The sequence below is a fragment of the Chironomus tepperi genome, unplaced genomic scaffold, assembly GCF_022539635.2.
Source record: "Chironomus tepperi strain 1889 unplaced genomic scaffold, CSIRO-AGI_Ctep_v1 contig_298, whole genome shotgun sequence".
NCBI classification, from domain to species: Eukaryota; Metazoa; Arthropoda; class Insecta; order Diptera; family Chironomidae; genus Chironomus; species Chironomus tepperi.
Genome location: NW_027226420.1, coordinates 897,470 through 916,015, shown reverse-complemented (window position 1 = coordinate 916,015; position 18,546 = coordinate 897,470). Strand labels below are relative to the sequence as shown.

At 31.5% G+C, this 18,546-nt stretch overlaps 1 protein-coding gene across 6 annotated transcripts in view; it reads right to left on the bottom strand.

The window, feature by feature from the left end:
• Nucleotides 1-18,546, bottom strand: part of GluClalpha (glycine receptor alpha 1) — a 141,233-nt gene that overhangs the window by 76,819 nt on the left and 45,868 nt on the right. For all 6 annotated transcript variants that reach the window (XM_070642502.1, XM_070642507.1, XM_070642506.1 and 3 more), the window contains 2 exons: nt 10,224-10,414; nt 8,529-8,641 (listed from right to left, as the gene is read on the bottom strand). In XM_070642502.1, coding sequence (XP_070498603.1) covers nt 8,529-8,641; nt 10,224-10,288 — 178 coding nt within the window. In that variant the 5' untranslated portion in view covers nt 10,289-10,414. The remainder of the gene's footprint in view (nt 1-8,528; nt 8,642-10,223; nt 10,415-18,546) is intronic.

The window sequence follows — 18,546 nt, the reverse complement described above, 5'->3', positions numbered from 1 at the left end:
GAAATATCACAAATTTACAGCACTGCTTATGGTTGTGGATATTATTATGATAGGTGGATGAGAGTTGAAGATTCCTTTTTTATTTTCTCGTGAAGACTTAACGAATAAGTTTATGAAAATGAGAATGGCTGTGTGCATCTACAGCCAATTTCAATTCAGATTCCATCATAGGATTTTACTCGGGATTTTAACTTAATTCCTTTATATCCCCCAAAAAATAAAAGTTTTATCATAAAAATTTTCCACAAGAATATAAGATAGATATTCTAAATGTGTGTGCGTGTGCTGCCTTTCACTTCTACATACCCTAATCTAAAATTTCTCACACTCAATTTATTTATAAAATTATTGATGCAATGTGTCTATTTATTATTTCGACTATTTATCGCTTCCACATGAAGAAGTTTATTAAGAGTTTTGGGGACTGGTTGTAAATGACGTCACCTTCACCCAGTGATTACTCTACTCAATCACAACTTAGTGGTAAGTCTCGATCGAAACCGAACGCGGAATACGGTTCATGGCATTGTTAGACTCATCAGCATCACACAGCTTGCCATCCTTTGTTCTATTCATTATCATAGAGAAGAACAACCTCCCCCATCCCTCTTAAACCCCCATACATCACTTCCGCACTTACCCCACCGATAATTCTTGCACAACTAACCACATTAATGGAATGAATATTCTTATTCCTTTTTATACGTTGTATATTAAAATTATGATGGAACTCACTCATGCTGAAAAAATTCCTTTTGGCATATTTTGCAACGATTGTCATACGAATCGTCTCTCAACAGCCGACATCGACGACATGATGATGTTGTTGATGACGACAATGATGAAAATTTTCATTTTTTTTTTCATATTTTCTTTTCATTTTCTTTTTCGGAGCAAAAAGAGAGGCATTTTCGGTAGAGATTTTGATTTCATATACGATGAATTGGGTTGAATCTAATTACTTGTGGACATAGATAGAATATTATTAAATACTAGGAGTTTGGTTCGTTGTGGTTGACAAATGAGATGAACTGTTGTGTCCCTAGTGGAATAAGCTGCGATTAGTCAACTGTAAGTCTTGTTTAAAGCTTGATATTGCATGGCAAGATCCAAAAATGTCGAGTTTATGACTAGACATGCGGTCGACTAATCGAAGTCTGCTCTACTCGGGTACGGAGTACAATAAAATGAGGAACTAGTTAATATGATGAGAAATGATAAAAAATTGTCAAAAATCGTTGATTAGTTCCGAATTTTTAAAGAACAGACTAACCATACCACCCCCTAAAGCTTACTAAAGCTTACAATCTACCCAAAATTCAACACACATCTGTTAAAATCTATATAACTTCCATCCCAATATTCATCATAAGTATGTAGTCACATACGTAAAAAACATCAAGTGAGGGTCAATAAATAACAACAATAATAACAAGAAGAAGCGGTAAAAATTCAATCCAATCCTCTTTATGACATACAGACATAGAAACAGATATGATAGTTTTGTGTCTATAAAGCTTCCATTTGGTTTTTTTTTTATTTATTTTTTTTGGCATGTAAAATTAAATATTCTATTTGAATATTTGTAATGTTTACTCAAGACGACATTTATGCTTGTGATGTGTAAACATGTTGAAAATGTGATTGGAATTTTTCTTGTTTTATTTGTTTTTGCTATTTTTTTTTTTTCATATATTTTGGAAAATAATAATATCATTTCGAGCTATGCTTTCTCCGCATACATGAAATATTTTACTCTTGTTTCTTCATGTCATGAACATTTTTAGATAACAAAATAAAACAATAAAAACTAGATTTTCATATACTAAATTAAAAGATACAAGGGATGTACATGATGTAAATTTTTGAGATTATTCAATTTTTTTAGGGGTTAGTTTTGGACTTTTGTTTAGTTACTATGCAGTTATCTCGAGTGGAAGGGGGTGCAATTAGTCGACTGTATGTCTAGTTACAAACTGGACATTTCATGGCAAGTTCCAGAATTGTCAAGTTAATTACTTGGACCATATGTAGCATATGCATGCATATTGAGCACATACAACTTTATGCCTAGTAGCTAGCTCGAAGTCAACTAAGATTTTCTTCGGCTGACTAGTCACAGCCTTTTTCACTCGAGTATTGTAGACCAAAAATGACATTTGTATCAAAATTTGTGAAAATTCTCAGATATAGTCTTTTAATTGGTCTGAAAATGATTCATTCAGAGAATATTCATTGAAAATTTAATTTGGTGTAAAAGCAATTAGAATCTTGAAATGAATAATGAAACAATCCGACATCCGGTTATCATTCAGTAAGTTAAAAGTCAGATTTGATATGGAATTGACACCGTGTCGACATGATCCTCTAATAGACAATGAATATACTCGCTTAATGAGAGCATACTCATGAGAATGATCATTATCTATTCAGGATTTGAGGATATCCTAATTATCCAATAAAAAAACATCTAACTCGAACAGACAAGAGCATGCTCAATGATATTGAATGATCATACTCATTGACACACTCAATAAGGTAAGTTTAAGCTGAGTATGGTCATTGTCTGTACAGACACATTGTCTGTTCTCTAAGAAAACCCCAAAAATCAATAATTTCAATAGCCAAACAATCAAATGTACATCCCCTGTCCAAAAAAGCATAAGAGCCATTGAGTTTTAATTTTAATTTGTTGATACGTCTTCTCTTAATAAAATTTAATTAAACTCTTTCTCATAAACATGTCAAAATCAGTAACAGGAACTTGTAAATAGAAACATAACTGAAATAAATAAAATATTTCTGTAGTTTCTCACAAAAATTAAAGTAAGTAAAAATAAAGATTTGATAACTCATTCAATTCTATAAAGGAAGGGGGGCAATAAACAATAAGAATTTTTTAAAATAAGAACATGGCTGATGCTCATTCGGTCGACTTACCATTTTAATATCGCTTATAGTTGCGATTGATCTTACAAAAAGATTGATTCTGACCACGGCGGGGCCGTCTATAAGTAAGTTTTTTATGTACATATGATCAATGTTTTCAATGAAAATTTTTTTGTAGATGGAAGAAAGAAAGTTTTTTGGGTAAATTTTATATTAAAAATTTTTGAATTTTTTTTATGTTGAATTTTGAGTTTTTTTTTTAAATTTTCCAATATTTTAAAATCTTTTAAATTAAAAAAAATAAATAAACAATTTTTTTTGTGAGAGCATTTTAAAGCAGCAGCTTGCATAGAAGCTTTTTTATAATTTATAATCATGAAAGTACATGAATAATGGAAGTAAACACTCGAGTCCTTAAATCGACTTATTGCACGAAAGGCACTACAATGTATTGGCGAGTGGGCGGGCAAGATGAGATGAAATTGTTTTACAGGAAGGAAGGCACAAAATGATGCGAGGAATTTAATCAAATTTAGAGCCGTAAAGAAGTTTGTTTAAAGGCAGTCAGGTAAGCAATGTATATTAATCTATGATATTTTTTGATCATAATTGGAACTGAAAAACTTTTTGAGAGTGGAAAAATCTGAATGCGTGCTTCAACCAAACCTAATTAAATTTTAATTATGTCTGCCATTTTTTATTCCTTTATCTCTATGACATGAGAGTATGAGCATGGCAGACACATCAATTATTTGAAATTACATTAATGGGCTCATGTGTGTGCTGTAATCAAATTAAAATTTTTATAAAAAAAAAGTCGGTGGCGTGGAAAAAAGTTTTCCTGAATGTAACTTTTTTTGTGATTCAAGGTGTGGTGATTGCTGGTTTTTGGTAAGTCTATGATTTATTTTGGGATTGGAATCAACTTAAATGACAGTAATTTAGCTTGATTTATCTATCATTGGTATTAAAATGATAGTGAAGATATAGCAGAGCTATAAATCTACTCAAATTTTGTTTGACTTCACGTTGAGCCAAACCGGGTCGACTTTATGACGAGCCAAGTTGATTTCAAGCTCTGTGACATATAACATGATCTAGTCATTGAACATAGACTTCAAGCTCTTCGACAAGCTAGAATTCATATCCAAATCATCAATAAAACTCAATCTCATGTCAAATTAAGTCGACATTTTCATTTAAGACCAACTCCTACCTCTGTTATGCTCTAACATTGAAGATAATTATAGAAATTTACAAAGTTAAACACCAACATTTACGCTCTAACTTTCAACATCAATTACAAAAAAAAAATTTAAAATAGCTTAGAGCAACATCCAATCAGGCATCGAATTTCCTCATTAAAATCGAAAATTTCATTAGTAATGTCGAATTCATTAACTAGATGAAAATTACTACCTCCGGAGGCAGTAAATATATCGTAAAATAAATGTTTCAGTAATAAATCAAATTATTATTTTTAGAATTAATTTTAGTGATGTCAATTTGAGTAGTTAAAGTTGGTTTTGCTATTTAAGAATTCATGATCCGGGGATGTAGCCAGGATTCAATGTTTTATAGGGGTTTTTGGATTTTTTGCATGAAAAACTCAAGCAAATTGAAGAATTTGGGATTTAAAGAAGAAGGAGGGGTTTTATCCACCATCCAGACCCTCTCCGACTCTATATGTATCCCTAACATCACCAAAACAATTAAATATCCAAATCATTTAAAACCAACTTTAAATCAATTTAAAAGTTCATGAATAATTCAAAATATGTTAATTACCATAAAGCAATTTACAAAAAAAAAAAAAAACTGTTACACCACACCTTGTGATTTATTGTTACATCCATTCAATTCATTCTTCTCGATAATTTTATATTCCAGCTGTCAGGGTTATTGTTTCATTCATTCTCATTTTTAGATGAAACTCATTTACATGATAATTTTAAAAAAAAAATATTATTTGTTGTATCATCCTCGCATGTAAATTGATGTGAGTGGATGTGAAGCATAATATTAAAATGAGGAGCCTTTGATGCTCATACACATTGTTGAATTCAATTAAAAAACATTTTTTTGTATTTTTTGCCTCCTCATCATAGCCTTTTATGTTATATATTGCAGTGCATCAAACAGTGACTACATACAATGTACACAATTTCATACACATCGTTTTTTTTTTCACAGTTACTGTGCATGCACGCCCGCTCAAAGCCAAATGAAGTGGGCTTTTACAGGAAATATGATTGATAAAATGGAAATTGTTTGTGAGTGCTATTGCAATTTTATTATGGACTCGAGGGTATGAAGGCGACTAAAATGTAACTACATACAATATATGTATATATATTGAACGCTGAGTATGAATATTTTTCTACGGATTTTTGTGACGAGGTTGATGATTTTCAATTTTATTGCGCTATCGAATAAGTTTTTTTACAACGAAAATTCTGTTTAATGATTTAAATTTTAATATATCTGCTATTGATGTTGCGGAGAGTTTATGTGACTGGGATTGGAATTTTTTCGTGTTAAAGCTCAGTTGACGTTGTTGTCAAATGCATGGATAATGTTAAATTATAAAAGAAAATTTTAATCCATATTCGATTATTTTTTGGAAATTTGTACTTTTGGCATCAGGCTTGATGTGAGATTATTAAATGAGCATTAAAATTAATTGATAAATTAAGCAGGAAGACTTCAATTATGTTCAATTAATGACACAAAAAAAAATTAATTGAAATTTTTTATATATGAATTAAATTTTTTGGGATTTGCTACTTATTTGGGTCATTATTGGGCTCGTCAGGAATCTAAGGCCCTGCATATTCCGCATTTTAGATACACAGGCATCAAAAGATTTTCTTTGCAGACTTATAGTCTTTAATTGAACCATAGTTAATTATTGAGGTCAAGGGCATAGCAAGGATAGTAAAAATAGGTATTTGCCTTGGTACGTCATAATATAGAGGCACAAATGTCATAAATATCAAAAACAAAAAGATTCTGGCTAGATGAAAACATTTTTTAAAATAGATGAGATATAATCTCTTAAAAATATAGGTTACTAAAAATATCTTGCTGACCTAGTTAATGATAGATTTTCCTTTACTATCCTTGATTCTGCTTGATCAACCGAAAATTCGAAATTATTGATGGAAATGAGTCATGAAAATAGAATAACATCAAAGGTTTTACTTCAAAAAAATTTCCAAATCATTAAAAAAATCAATACAACTCAACTAAGCATTAAAACAAATTTAATTCCAGTCGCAAAAACCCCACGCAATGAATGGTTGTTGACTTGTTGAATGATGATGAAAATTTATTATTTTTATAATTTTAATTTCTCTCAAATAATTTAGATTCTCATTATTCGAATTAATAGTCTTCCATTGGAGAAAACAAAATAATTAACGAAAATTGAACACAAAAAAAAGAGTCTAAATTAAAAAAGTTTTTCGTCAGAAATATCCGAATTCGTTAAACAGAAAGGAACACAAAAACTTGACGAAAAAAAAAGTTTTAATTATTTTCAGTCAATTCTCGATAGATTTTTAAAAATAAAACTTATTTTTTTTGGGAATTAAATAAGGAAGTACAAAAAGAGACAGATTAAAAGAGATACAAACATAAACAAATGATAAATATATCATAGCACATAGTGATAGACAAAGAGTTAAAAAGGGAAATGAAATAAATTGAAAAAATTAAAAAAATTTTGTCAATTTTCTTTTTTTTATCAGCAACAAAGGCAGAACAGGAAATAAAAAAATTTAGAATTAAAAAACTTTAATACAATTTTTTTTATCATATAAATTAAAAATGTTGTTTGTGTGTTTGTACAGGTGACAATGCAAGAGAATCAGCACATACGAGTGCGCTTTCAAATTGATGATAAAAAAAAAGTCTCTTACAATGAAATCTGTGACATGTTCTATATGTTCTACTCTATGGTTTTGTATGTTTTAAAATGAAAATAAACTAACATTAAAATTTATATATTTCTGTTAAATCCCACAAACTACACAACTTTATATAATTAATATTGTAGGTGGTGCTCGATGAGATCAACATTAATATATGCAGCATGTTGGGGTGTTTTTGTAGAAAATGAATTATTATACAGTGAAAAATTGTTGAAAAGTGTCTGGATTTGACCAGAGTTGATTTTAATTTAGATTTGAAACTAAAGTGAAAGAGTTCTCAATTTTTCGTAATTTTTCACCATTTTGTAAACAAATTGGAATTGATTTAAATTTAATGTTTGAAGTTGGATTAAGATAGGATTTTGAATTTTGATATGAACTTCCAAACATTAGGAGAATTTTTGAAATTTTGTCTCAAAAAACCCAATTGAATAATTTTGTTCAAAAGGGGACGATGAGCTCAAAACTCTTCCCTGGCTTTTCCCTCCTTGAGATTTTTCTATCATATAACCGTTTCAAATTAAGTCATTTTGTCCTTTTGTCATTTGGGAAATCGATCTCAAAATTCTTCCTGCCTGGATTCATAGCCTTGATTCTACTTGATGAAGCTCTTGATTTTTTTCCAGCTTAATTTAAACTGTGTATAATAAGAAACTAAGGGCAGAAATGACAGTCATATAGCAAACTATCTTAAACGAAATGTAACCTTGAACTTTTAGATAAAAGACTACAAAACTGAATAGCACATTAAGGCAATGATAGACATATGGCTACATCATGATTGCTGCATAGCAATAAAATGTTATTTGACTGTTAGTAGTGTATTATCATAACACCGATAGTGACTGAATGTTGACTGACCTTTTTCTTATTCGTGTTACTAAGAGATACATCAATGGATAGAATATTTGAAAAAGTAGCTAATTAAGAGCTGCAAAGTTTCCCAAATTTACCAAAACCCTAACAGACAATGAGCATATTCACTTAAATGAGCATGACGATGAGTGTACTCAATCAACACAGCTCAGTTTTGAGGGCATACATATGATATGTATATACTCCTTGTCTGTTCGGTAAACTAATCAAAAATCCATGAATTTCCCACTTTTTTCTACCAAACACCCCAACACCCATCCGTGTAATATCGTGAAATCAAATGAAAACTGTAGGATATGTATTGATGTTATATTGAAAACAAAAATTATCGAATGAATATAAAAAAATACAGTAAATAAAATTCGTGTTTTCATGTCTCATTTTTCATGTCGTTTCATAACCAATTTGTAAAAAAAAAATTTCAATCTTCACATCTGGAAAAAAGTTTAATTTCCTCGTTTTAATTATCATCATTTTCACTATATAGAAAATGGACGGGAGCATCTACTTTGTAGATGTATTGCGCTTTACATATGGAAATTGTATGTCGAATATTTTTTTAATTCCATTACAAAAATGTCTCGTTGAAGGTTCAGGAATATGAAAAAAAAAATATAAATGTATTTCCATATTCGTCACATGATGATTTTTCGATGTTGACGACGTTGGATTTCATGTATTACATGATGATTTCATACATGAGAGATATGATGATGTTTAAAAAAAGTTTTAATATTCGTCAATTTATGCTTACGACGTTAATTATTATTATTATTATTGTTAATATTATTATTATGTCTATAAAGTGAATAATAACGATAAACTTACCAGTTCCATTGATACCCGACGGTCGTATACGGGCATCATATTTCCCCTGGCCCAGAATTTGATCAAGAATTTTCTTCTCTTTCTCTCGAAAGTTCACCCGTGGATTGTTGGCTCTGTACAATTTTTTTTATATGTCAGTGATGATAATGGCATTTAATTGTTGCAGGATATAATGGAGAAAATTAAAGAAAGAAAAAGATAATGAGAAATTTTCGAGAATGTCTTGCTGTTACTTTACATATTTTCCCTCTCTCTCTCTCTCTTTACAAATATTGCAGCACTTCTTTTTATGTTACAAAACTTCTTTTGATGTTTCTTTAATGTTATGGATATAATATTCCTTGATAAGGATAAGATTACTATATTTTCACTATAAATTCCAGTTACAAAGAGCAGTTGTGTAAACAGAACAGTTTCATAAAGAAAATTGTTTGTCTTGAATCTTATCGTCATCAGACAGTTTAAAGTGTTAAAGCATGTCGTAAATTTTAACTCGACTTCAAAAATTATGACACAAATAAATTTCATGTTGATAACAATTTTATGGTACGTGCTTATAACAACAGTTCGTGTCAAAATGTAAATACAGTCGACCTTGAGGATTATTATTATTTAAGATTGATGATGACCCATTTGTTTATTTATTGATTTACTGAAAACTATCAAGATTGTGGAATAATTTTTGGGTTTTATGACATGAACATTGTGTTAATTAGAGATTGTGTCGCAAGCAGGTGCCTCAATTTTTGGCTGTGTCTACTAAAGCAAGTTGTTCTTAAGTTTATTGTTGTGTCGTGAGAACTGAATGATCCTTATTATATCAAGGAATGCTTCAAGATAATAACTAAACATTGACTCTAGTGGAAATCGACCTGGCATCCTCAAAAAATGAAAGAATTTCAATTTTTCAGTCCGTTGCGTTACAAAGGTTTGGGTTAAATAGGACTCAATTTACTTCTTTTCGCATTGACACTGACAGATTTACTTACTTATGTATACAACCAGTCCTTTTTTTAGACTTTTATTCTCTAACTGACTTAAGTATTCAATATTTGAAATCTTTTTGCTTTTTGCCAATTAAAGTAATTTTAAAATCTTGAAATTGAAAATTTTGTCAAAGGTAACTAGATATTTTTAACTAAACTGACCATCATCTTGGTTATCAGGAGACTTTGGACTTTCAGGATTTTTTGACAACTCGCTTACATTGGATATTTTAGCTGATTTTCCTAAAGTCCACCTGATTCATCTTGATTAAAGTATAGACAAAATTTTCATAACTCTAAAAATACACAATATAATATATTCAGCACCTTCTATGTCCTTTAACCTCTTCAAAATCACCTGACTCATTTCATAATCACCAAAACATCGCCCTTGATTTATATTCTTAAATTTATTATACTTCATCAACAGCATCCTATAAAACCTAATTATATTAAAGGACATTCGTCTGAGAACATCAACCAAATCAAAAAGCTTGTTTGACTGATATCATCAGAGGCATCTTTCACAAGCTCATCACAATTTTTTTTTCCCTACACTATAACAACACGAAATTGTCTTTTATGTAGGAGAAAAAAAGGTCATAACATAAAAGATGAGCACAAAATGAGAAAGAGAGAGAGAGAGGGAGAGTATATGTTAAATAAAAAAAAAGATTATTGTTGTTAAAGAATGAAGTAAGGTACTCACAAAGATGCACTACACAAACAAGCAAAATAAATTACAGCCCACAACATGTAATGGCCCGGGGTCATTTTTCAGGATGCTTTTCTGCCCTACGCTCTCTCAGTTGATGAAAAAAAGATTCAATGAATTGTGAAGCCGTTGTCGTTGGATGTTTAATGAAGATGGAGAGACAGTAAAAAAAGCTTTTTATAATTCTGTAAAGAAAAAAAGAAAGAAAATGAGAGATGAGATATAATGACGAGACTTCAGGGGGGAGAGATTTATGCTTTCTATTTTATCATCATGAAAATTAATGTCATATGAATAAACATGCTTGCTTTTCTTTTCATTCCATCATCAGTTCAATGTTCGCTCTTTCTATTCATTCATAATAGGTAATTGTATCCAGACATAAAGCGTACATTCTTATGATAACATGCATCACATACCAATGATTGGACACAATTTTTCGTGGATCCTTAAATATATTTTAGGGCAGCAACATTGTTTACATACATGATCCATACATTCTTAAGTCAACGTCCAACATTCGAGTTCCATAAAATCTGATCAGCAAATATTACACATTCCATTCATAACTCAAACAATCATAAATTTAGAATTAAGCTGCTTTGTAGACAGCAACAGTGTCCATGCCCTGCCACCACTCATATGTATTATCAGGATGGTTCTATAAAGCATAAAAAAAGAATTCTTCCTTCATAAATTTCAATAGAAATTTTTTCATATTCAAAAGATGGAATTTCTTTTTTTCAAAAAAGGTACGGATGGAAATATTGTAATTTGTCAAATTGCGAATGGCGGTTACCATTATGCTGAAAGAATGTTGATAAATTCAATAGAAAGGAAGCAGAAAAAATGTCTCATGTGAAGAAAAAATTGATTGAATGACATACTGATGAGGAGAAAAATGTTTGAGTTAAGGATTAGAACTTAAAATCAAAGATGGATGTTATGAGGGTTATGAGAAGAATTTTTTGAGGGTGCAAGATGCTTTGGGATGTTTGATCTCAAAAGATATAGGAAATAGCACAATCTATAGATTTTTTCTATAAATAGGAGATTCCATTGTTGAGTATTTGGGTCAATATTCATGCCTGACAGAATTGGAAGCATCGTTTGAGGCTTGCCCGAGAGATACGATTTTGTCAGGACGTTAAAGAGTTGCTAGAGTGTGTCAAAGAAGAGACTTGAGGATGATAACATCTCATTTGACGGCATAATTGAGGTTTGATGCATCATCAAACTTATGTAATTGAGGTCTTGACGAATTGTTAACCCGAACGACACAATACAGCTTTTAGGGCATTGCTACGTTGCCATATTGCGTTAAGAGTACTAAAACGGCACTACAACATCAATTGTAAATCCATTTGATTGCAAAAATGAACTTTGATGTATCATTCAAGTTTTCAAGCTGATTCTTTAGCAGATTCTTGTCCTGAGTGGTGCAGCTTAGTCAGTAGGACACTGTTAAGCATCCTTATTAACGACAAATGGCGACAATGCTTTAACAGTGCTCCTTAATACGAATAAAACTGCTTTTCAATATTATTGAGTATTATTAAGCATCATATTTGCTGTTAGGAGCTATGACGCCTAATATCAACCCACTGACCATAACAACTCACATGTCCTGCTCGGGCAAGATGCCAAAAAAAATAACTTATCCATTGTATCAGACACGAAAAGTTCTCATCGTAAAAATATTAATAATCTTAATGATAATTAATCGCCTGTTACATCCACACGGCCGAGAAATAATAAAATAAATCTTATCGCCATTGCCATAAATTTCAGACAATCCAGCAGCAGCAAAAAAGAAAAAAAATAATAATAATTCAGCTTCCTTTCCATTAAAACTTACATCTCAATTTATAAATCATTAACTGTAGTGCAATAAATTTAAATAAATTATTTCCGTTAAACTCTCAACATCATAAAGTAATTTTTCATTCTGCTATAAACAGCTTAAAAAGTTCCCCTCATTTTTCATCTTAATTTATTCTTCTCATAACTTTAACTAATTTCATGGCACTGCGTTAACGTTAAACTAACAAGCATGTGTGTTAGGCGTAAAAGAATGGATGGCAAAAATGTTCCTACTTAAATGAAATATTTATGCATGTACATGTGTGTGTGTGTGTGCGTAAAAAGAGAATATAAAGGAGTAAGATCATCCATCATCGTATTTTCTTCTTTTTTTTGCTGTGCCTTTGCAATTAACACATAAGAAACATATCAATTACGAATGTGAATAATTCCTATTCCTTACAAGAACGAATGTATCATCCAGTTGTTGGATACATTTACAGTTTTGCTATTTTTCCATTTCTCATCATGAGGATGAAACAAAAAAGAAATATTATTGAGGATGGAGAATGTTGGATGATGAATTAAGGTTCTTATGATGATTAAAGGGTAAAATTGTTAAGTGTCTTGAATATTTTTATTGCTAAAATTCTTGAGACATACAAGAGGGTGGAGATTAAAGTTTTCATCTAAATTTGGGTACTTAATTGATTTTTATTGGACCTAAGAAGAAAGGAGATGTTTAGAAATTAAGATGCAATGTGAAAATCTATCCCTGCCAGGGTTTACAGAGAAGCTGACAGTGTAAAATGAATTAAAATTTGACGGCTTTGATTTACTGGACATGCTATATGAAGATATATGCATTTAAAAGGCAAAATGTCTCAAGGACGATCAAAGATCTCATAGAAGGAAGCTATTGATAGAGACATTATTTCATTTTCCAGAAGTGATGGCCAGCGGTAGAGTCAGTTCCAAGCACCATTAGAGGATAGCCAGCAAAGTAAGCAACCAAAAAGACTTCAAGCTCCATTTGGTCGCATGTATGACGTCATATACTCTACTATAAAGTGTAGGGCATTTACGAAACTCTTGAATCTAACGCGATTACTAGTCAAAGCCTCAAACTCATTAAGCTGTTTGCCATACTGAGCTGGTTCTTTACGAATAGACGATTTCTAAGTTGCACTAGGTCTACCAGGATCGTCAGCCCGGCGGATTCTTAAAGAACAGCTTGTCACATTGAAGCATGGATCCTAACCCTCATTATGATTCCAAATGCTCAATCCACAACTGACAATTTACAAAATTTCCATCATCAATTCTTGAAAATTTGCAATATCTTTCGATTAATGACATATCAAACTATCTTAATACGGTATTAATATCACGACGACGATGATGATATGGAAAATATTTTTTTCCATCACTTAACAATTACTTTCTATCTCTTCTTCTTTTATGAGCAAATTTAAGTGAGATGGCATCGAAATGATAAATGGAAAGATGTGAATTTTTTTCTCATTTTTATTTTATTGTACATCCAGCGCTGCTATAGTAGTAACTGAAAAATAAGAACGACAATGACGATGATGTGGAAGTAAAGGAAAGATGTTTATTTGTGTCTTCGACTATGCAAATTGATGATGAATTTTTCTTGTTCGCAATTTTTATATTATTTCCGTGGGAACGGTTTTGAAGCAGTTGGATGGGATTATAGTCAGTGCTGTGTGAAGCGTTTGTTGACTGGTAAATCGAATTTAAAATCAGTGCCATATGCTTGATTCAATTGCTTTAATTTTGTAATTGTAGTTTGAAAGATGCAAAGGAGGAACTGAACGGCACACAACATACAAATGGTCGACTTGAATATTGCCTGGATCCGGATTAATAGAATTCAGTTTCAAGACAGAATCATGCCAGTCTGATTTTGGTGACATACTAGTGTGTCGTATAGCATAGTTTGAGAAGCTCTGCATTAGTGTCTTCTACACTAGCTTTGAGCTCAAACCTTAGCATTGCATCCATTCCCAAAGATGTTAACTTGTTAGCACAGCTAAATTCTCATGACAGAAAATAGACAATTTGAACTTCTGTGGAATATTTTTTGTACTTTTTTCCCATTCAACTGCTTAAAGCCATTTAAGAGTATAATCCCGCGTGTTCGTGTATGAATCTTTATTAGTATATGTATTTATCATCTGTACATCCATTGCAGCATAAAAAAAGACTGTTTTTTTGTCTTGTTCAAAAACATTTATTTCTCGCTACTTTTTGCAGTATGTATTATTATTGTTTTATTGTTTTTCTTGTAACTGTAAAAGCTTGTAATAATAATGGATATAAAAAGCTGCAAAGGAAATTGTTGGGAAATTGCTAGAGGATGGAGACTGTTGAGAACTGGGCAGTGCATAAGGAAGTTCTAGAATGTTTAATTGGAATTTGGGAAAATATACCGATCGGTACAAATTGTTCATGGTAGCTCTATGGTGGCCAAGTACCAAATGGCATCCAAATGACTGTCAAATGGCCTCCAAGTGACTGCCATATGGCCTCCAAGTGACTGTCATATGGCGTCCAAGTGACTGTCATTTGGCATCCAAGAGACTGTCATGTGGCTTCATTTTCATATTATCTGTCATATCACGTGACATGTGACAGCCATCTAACTGTCATGTCAAATTTGTGCTGATCTGCTATGACTGTAATTGAAGCTCATAATCTTCAAATAGAATTATCGAGAAATTTACCTTTAAAGCTCTCGAAAAGTCATGAAGAAGACATAAAATCCTCAAATTCTCTTCCTTAAATCTAACAGAAACAAAAATTTCCAAGAAGTTCCTCCTCAAACAAAATGAAATTGGCTCGTGTATCCTTGAACCGTTTTCTAATTCCGTTCTTTTTATTCTACATTTTTTTTATTTTTGAACAGCAGCAAATCTTCATCGACAATAAATACAATTCCCATAGCGACATCTGATTCAATTTCACAGCGATTCCTTTCTGAATATATTTTACATGCATGTTGTGCTCGAAATTACTGCATAATTTAGTATGCATATGTATACTAATTATTTACATGGTTGTTTATCAGTAGTTACACTAATTAGATATTGCTTGTTTTTATGCTTATTGACTTATTTGATTTAGACATTTGTTGAACTGCTTAGTAACAAATATTCAGCAATAATCATGAAATTTTAATTAATTGTGTATCTAACCGTTGTAACCGCAAATAAAAGTCAATAATACTGAACCACTTGAGCATTGTAAATCAATATGTTGTCACTGCATACCTGATTGCTTGTGTATTTTGAGGTTTGTGGATAAGTTTTCGTAATTTTTGCATGAATTAACAATTATATCATCTCAACTGCTATAAAGTGAATGACCTCCAAACGTTTTCTGCGTCTAAAGTCTAATTTTTCATCAAAATCACAGCATCATTTCCTCAGCCATAAAGAATGTCTCTAAATAATTCTAGATTTCCATTTTTCATCCAAAATTTCTCCCTCGTGACATACATTTTCTTCTCCATCATTCCGACTAAAGCATTCTTCATGCACGAATTAATCCACAAAAAAAAATTGAAGAAAATGGAAAATTTAATAAAAGGCAATCAGCCCATCCACTCCAGTTACTAAGCAATGTTAAAATGCAAGATAAAAGAGAGCGATAATTTTTAACGATACAAGCACAAATTGTTCTTGGCTTGTGCTTTTTTACTATTTTTTATATTTTTTTTCTCCTCTATGGCTCATGGAGAGGATGGAAGAAAAATATAAAATGAAATAAAGAAAATTTCCTCTCGACAATATTCCAATTTTCATTTTTTCCTTACTTTAGAAATGAAAATAATAATATGGCAATGACGAAAATGATAAGTTTGGAAGTTTTTATTGGATTTGGGATTGTGAGGAGCATTTTTGGGGACTTCTAGGCGAAGAAATTAGCCAAGAAAAGACATATGAGATACAAAGTGCTAGTGTAAAGGCAACTGAGCCTCAAAACTCTAATGTGAAGGAAACTGAACCTCAAAACTCTAATGTGAAGGCAACTGAACCTCAAAACTCTAATGTGAAGCCAACTGAATCTCAAAAATCTAATGTGAAGGCAACTGAATCTCAAAAACTCTAAAGTGAAGGCAACTGAACCTCAAAACTCTAATTTGAAGACACCTAAACCTAAAACTACAGTGTTAAGACACCTGAACTTCAAAATTGTTGCGTAAAGGCATCTAAACCTCAAAACTTTAATGTGAAGGTAACTGAAGCTCAAAACTCTATTGTAAAGGCACCTGAATCTCAATCAAATCCCAAACTGATCCCAAAGATTCACATAAACCAAATTTCAAGGCATCATCGCTAAAAATAGCACCAAATATCTGTAAATATAGGAATTAAAGATAAAAAAAAAATTCTAGTAGGAGGAACACAATTTATAAAAAAAGAATGTCTTAACGAGGAGATAGAAAGCAGATCATTGAAGGTAATTCTTGCTAGATGGAGAAGAAATGTCTTCTTTTTTTGCCATCGTCGTTCCATCCATTCATTCATTGCCTTTCAACGAGGGCAAATTATTGTCATTATTATTATTATTTATTCTATTATGTTCCCCATTGTTCCTTTTTAAGCATGATGTTATTGTGGCGAATGTAGGAGAATGACGACACAATAGAATCTATGATGAAGAAGTAGTAACAAAGGGACGAGGTGCTCATTATTAAGGAAAATTATTGCCATATCTTTTATGAGGTGCTTCAAGTAAAACAGTTTGCTTTAATGTATGTCACTTACTGTACATCATTAAGTTGTGCCTTTTGTTGGTACTTTCTTATTCTAATAACCTCCCTAATATGCTGTCGTGAGCCTTTTTCAAATTTTTTTTCAGCATGTTCGATGTTCATTATCGTTAATATGAAGTATGTGTGTACATTACGTGAAATTGCGTCAACACACCCGTCAATTGAGCATCGTTTCAAGGTTGAAAGATGAAAAACCAGCAAAAAAAAAGTAAAGGGACGGAAGGAGGAACAGATACTTTAAAGCTGCTTATAAATTACATCAATCAATTTGTATTAAGGGAAGCAAATCATTGGAGCAAATTCAGTGCTGATTCAAATGATGGAACATAAGGAAAGATATTCAGTCTTTACATTAAGGATGATTTTTTTTTTTTTCATTTTTCTTTTTGTTCCTTATTTTCTCAATTTCATTTTATGATTTTCCTTTATGGTAGGGTTGGGTTTAAAAAAAATTGGATTGAAATTTCTTCTTGAATTAGCTTCATTATTGATGAAAATTTTAGAATTTTCGGATGTGAATCTTTTCATTAAGGAAGCAATAATGCACATATCAATTCCAAGGGCTTTTGTTATTGGAGTGCTTCTGGTGATGAATTCAATTTTTCTTCTTTTTCATTGCCGATTTAATTTAATGCATGAAACATTTTCTTGTGAATTGATTCCAACCTACACAGCAATTCATTTAGATGCTTAGCTTAGTAACAAGCATTAATGTTGAGTAATCAGTAACTTTACATAGCTCAAGGAGATGAGAATATTTTATGATTTCCAGAGTAGAATTTTAAACCATTTATCTTAGTCTAGGCAAGTCTGAAGCATGAAAGCCATCACTAGGTTTATCCAGATACCAGGTCATAGTCATGCCAGTCATGCGCTTCCATAAGTGTACTTAATCTGTCCCACAAAGCACAAGGTTTCAAAATTGACGAATATGCAGTCCTTAGTTAGCATGTCTCAGGCTTTAGGCCATACTCTATGAAATTCGTCCTCAATCTATAGTCAAGTCAACCTAAAACAAAATTTTCGGTCATTTCTACGCCATGTGCTTTCATGATACTTAATTGAGGATGCTCCTTATCTGTTCAGGCTTCTCTTCATTGTCAAGCACATGTCACAACAAAGTTCAAGGAACACAAGACTAACTTCTTATTCAAACGTAAAAAAAAATCCCACACACTTGTTTTTCAGTTTCAAAGTTGAATGAATCGGTGCCACATTTTTATGCGTACTTCATTTAAAATGTATGAAACATGAAAGGCACAAGGATGTGAGTGATGCGAATATTTCTAATCCACTTGTTTTTTTAATGCTGAGGTTTTCACGTTATCTCTTATTCTTCCATTATCTACTTGCTGTTGTCTACACATTTTACTATGCACATCATCGATGCCGTACAGACATGTGAAAATTTTTCGTCCGCAGGAAGAATTTCTAAATTGTTCTTCCTTTTTATATTTCATTGCCGATGCTGTTGCCATTTATTTTTTTGTGTGTGTTATATCAGTAAGGCATGAGGAAGAAATGAGTAAATATTATTAGGCAATCAATTTGATTTATTTGAGAGAGAAAAAATCTAATTTGGTGCGATTTTCTTTTCTTTTTCCCCTGAATTTCCTCCTCATTCCTATAAAATGTTTTTTATTCGTATTTGAATCGTTCCTATTTCATTTATTGAGCGCTTCTTCCTCAAATGAGATTTTGTTGGCTAAA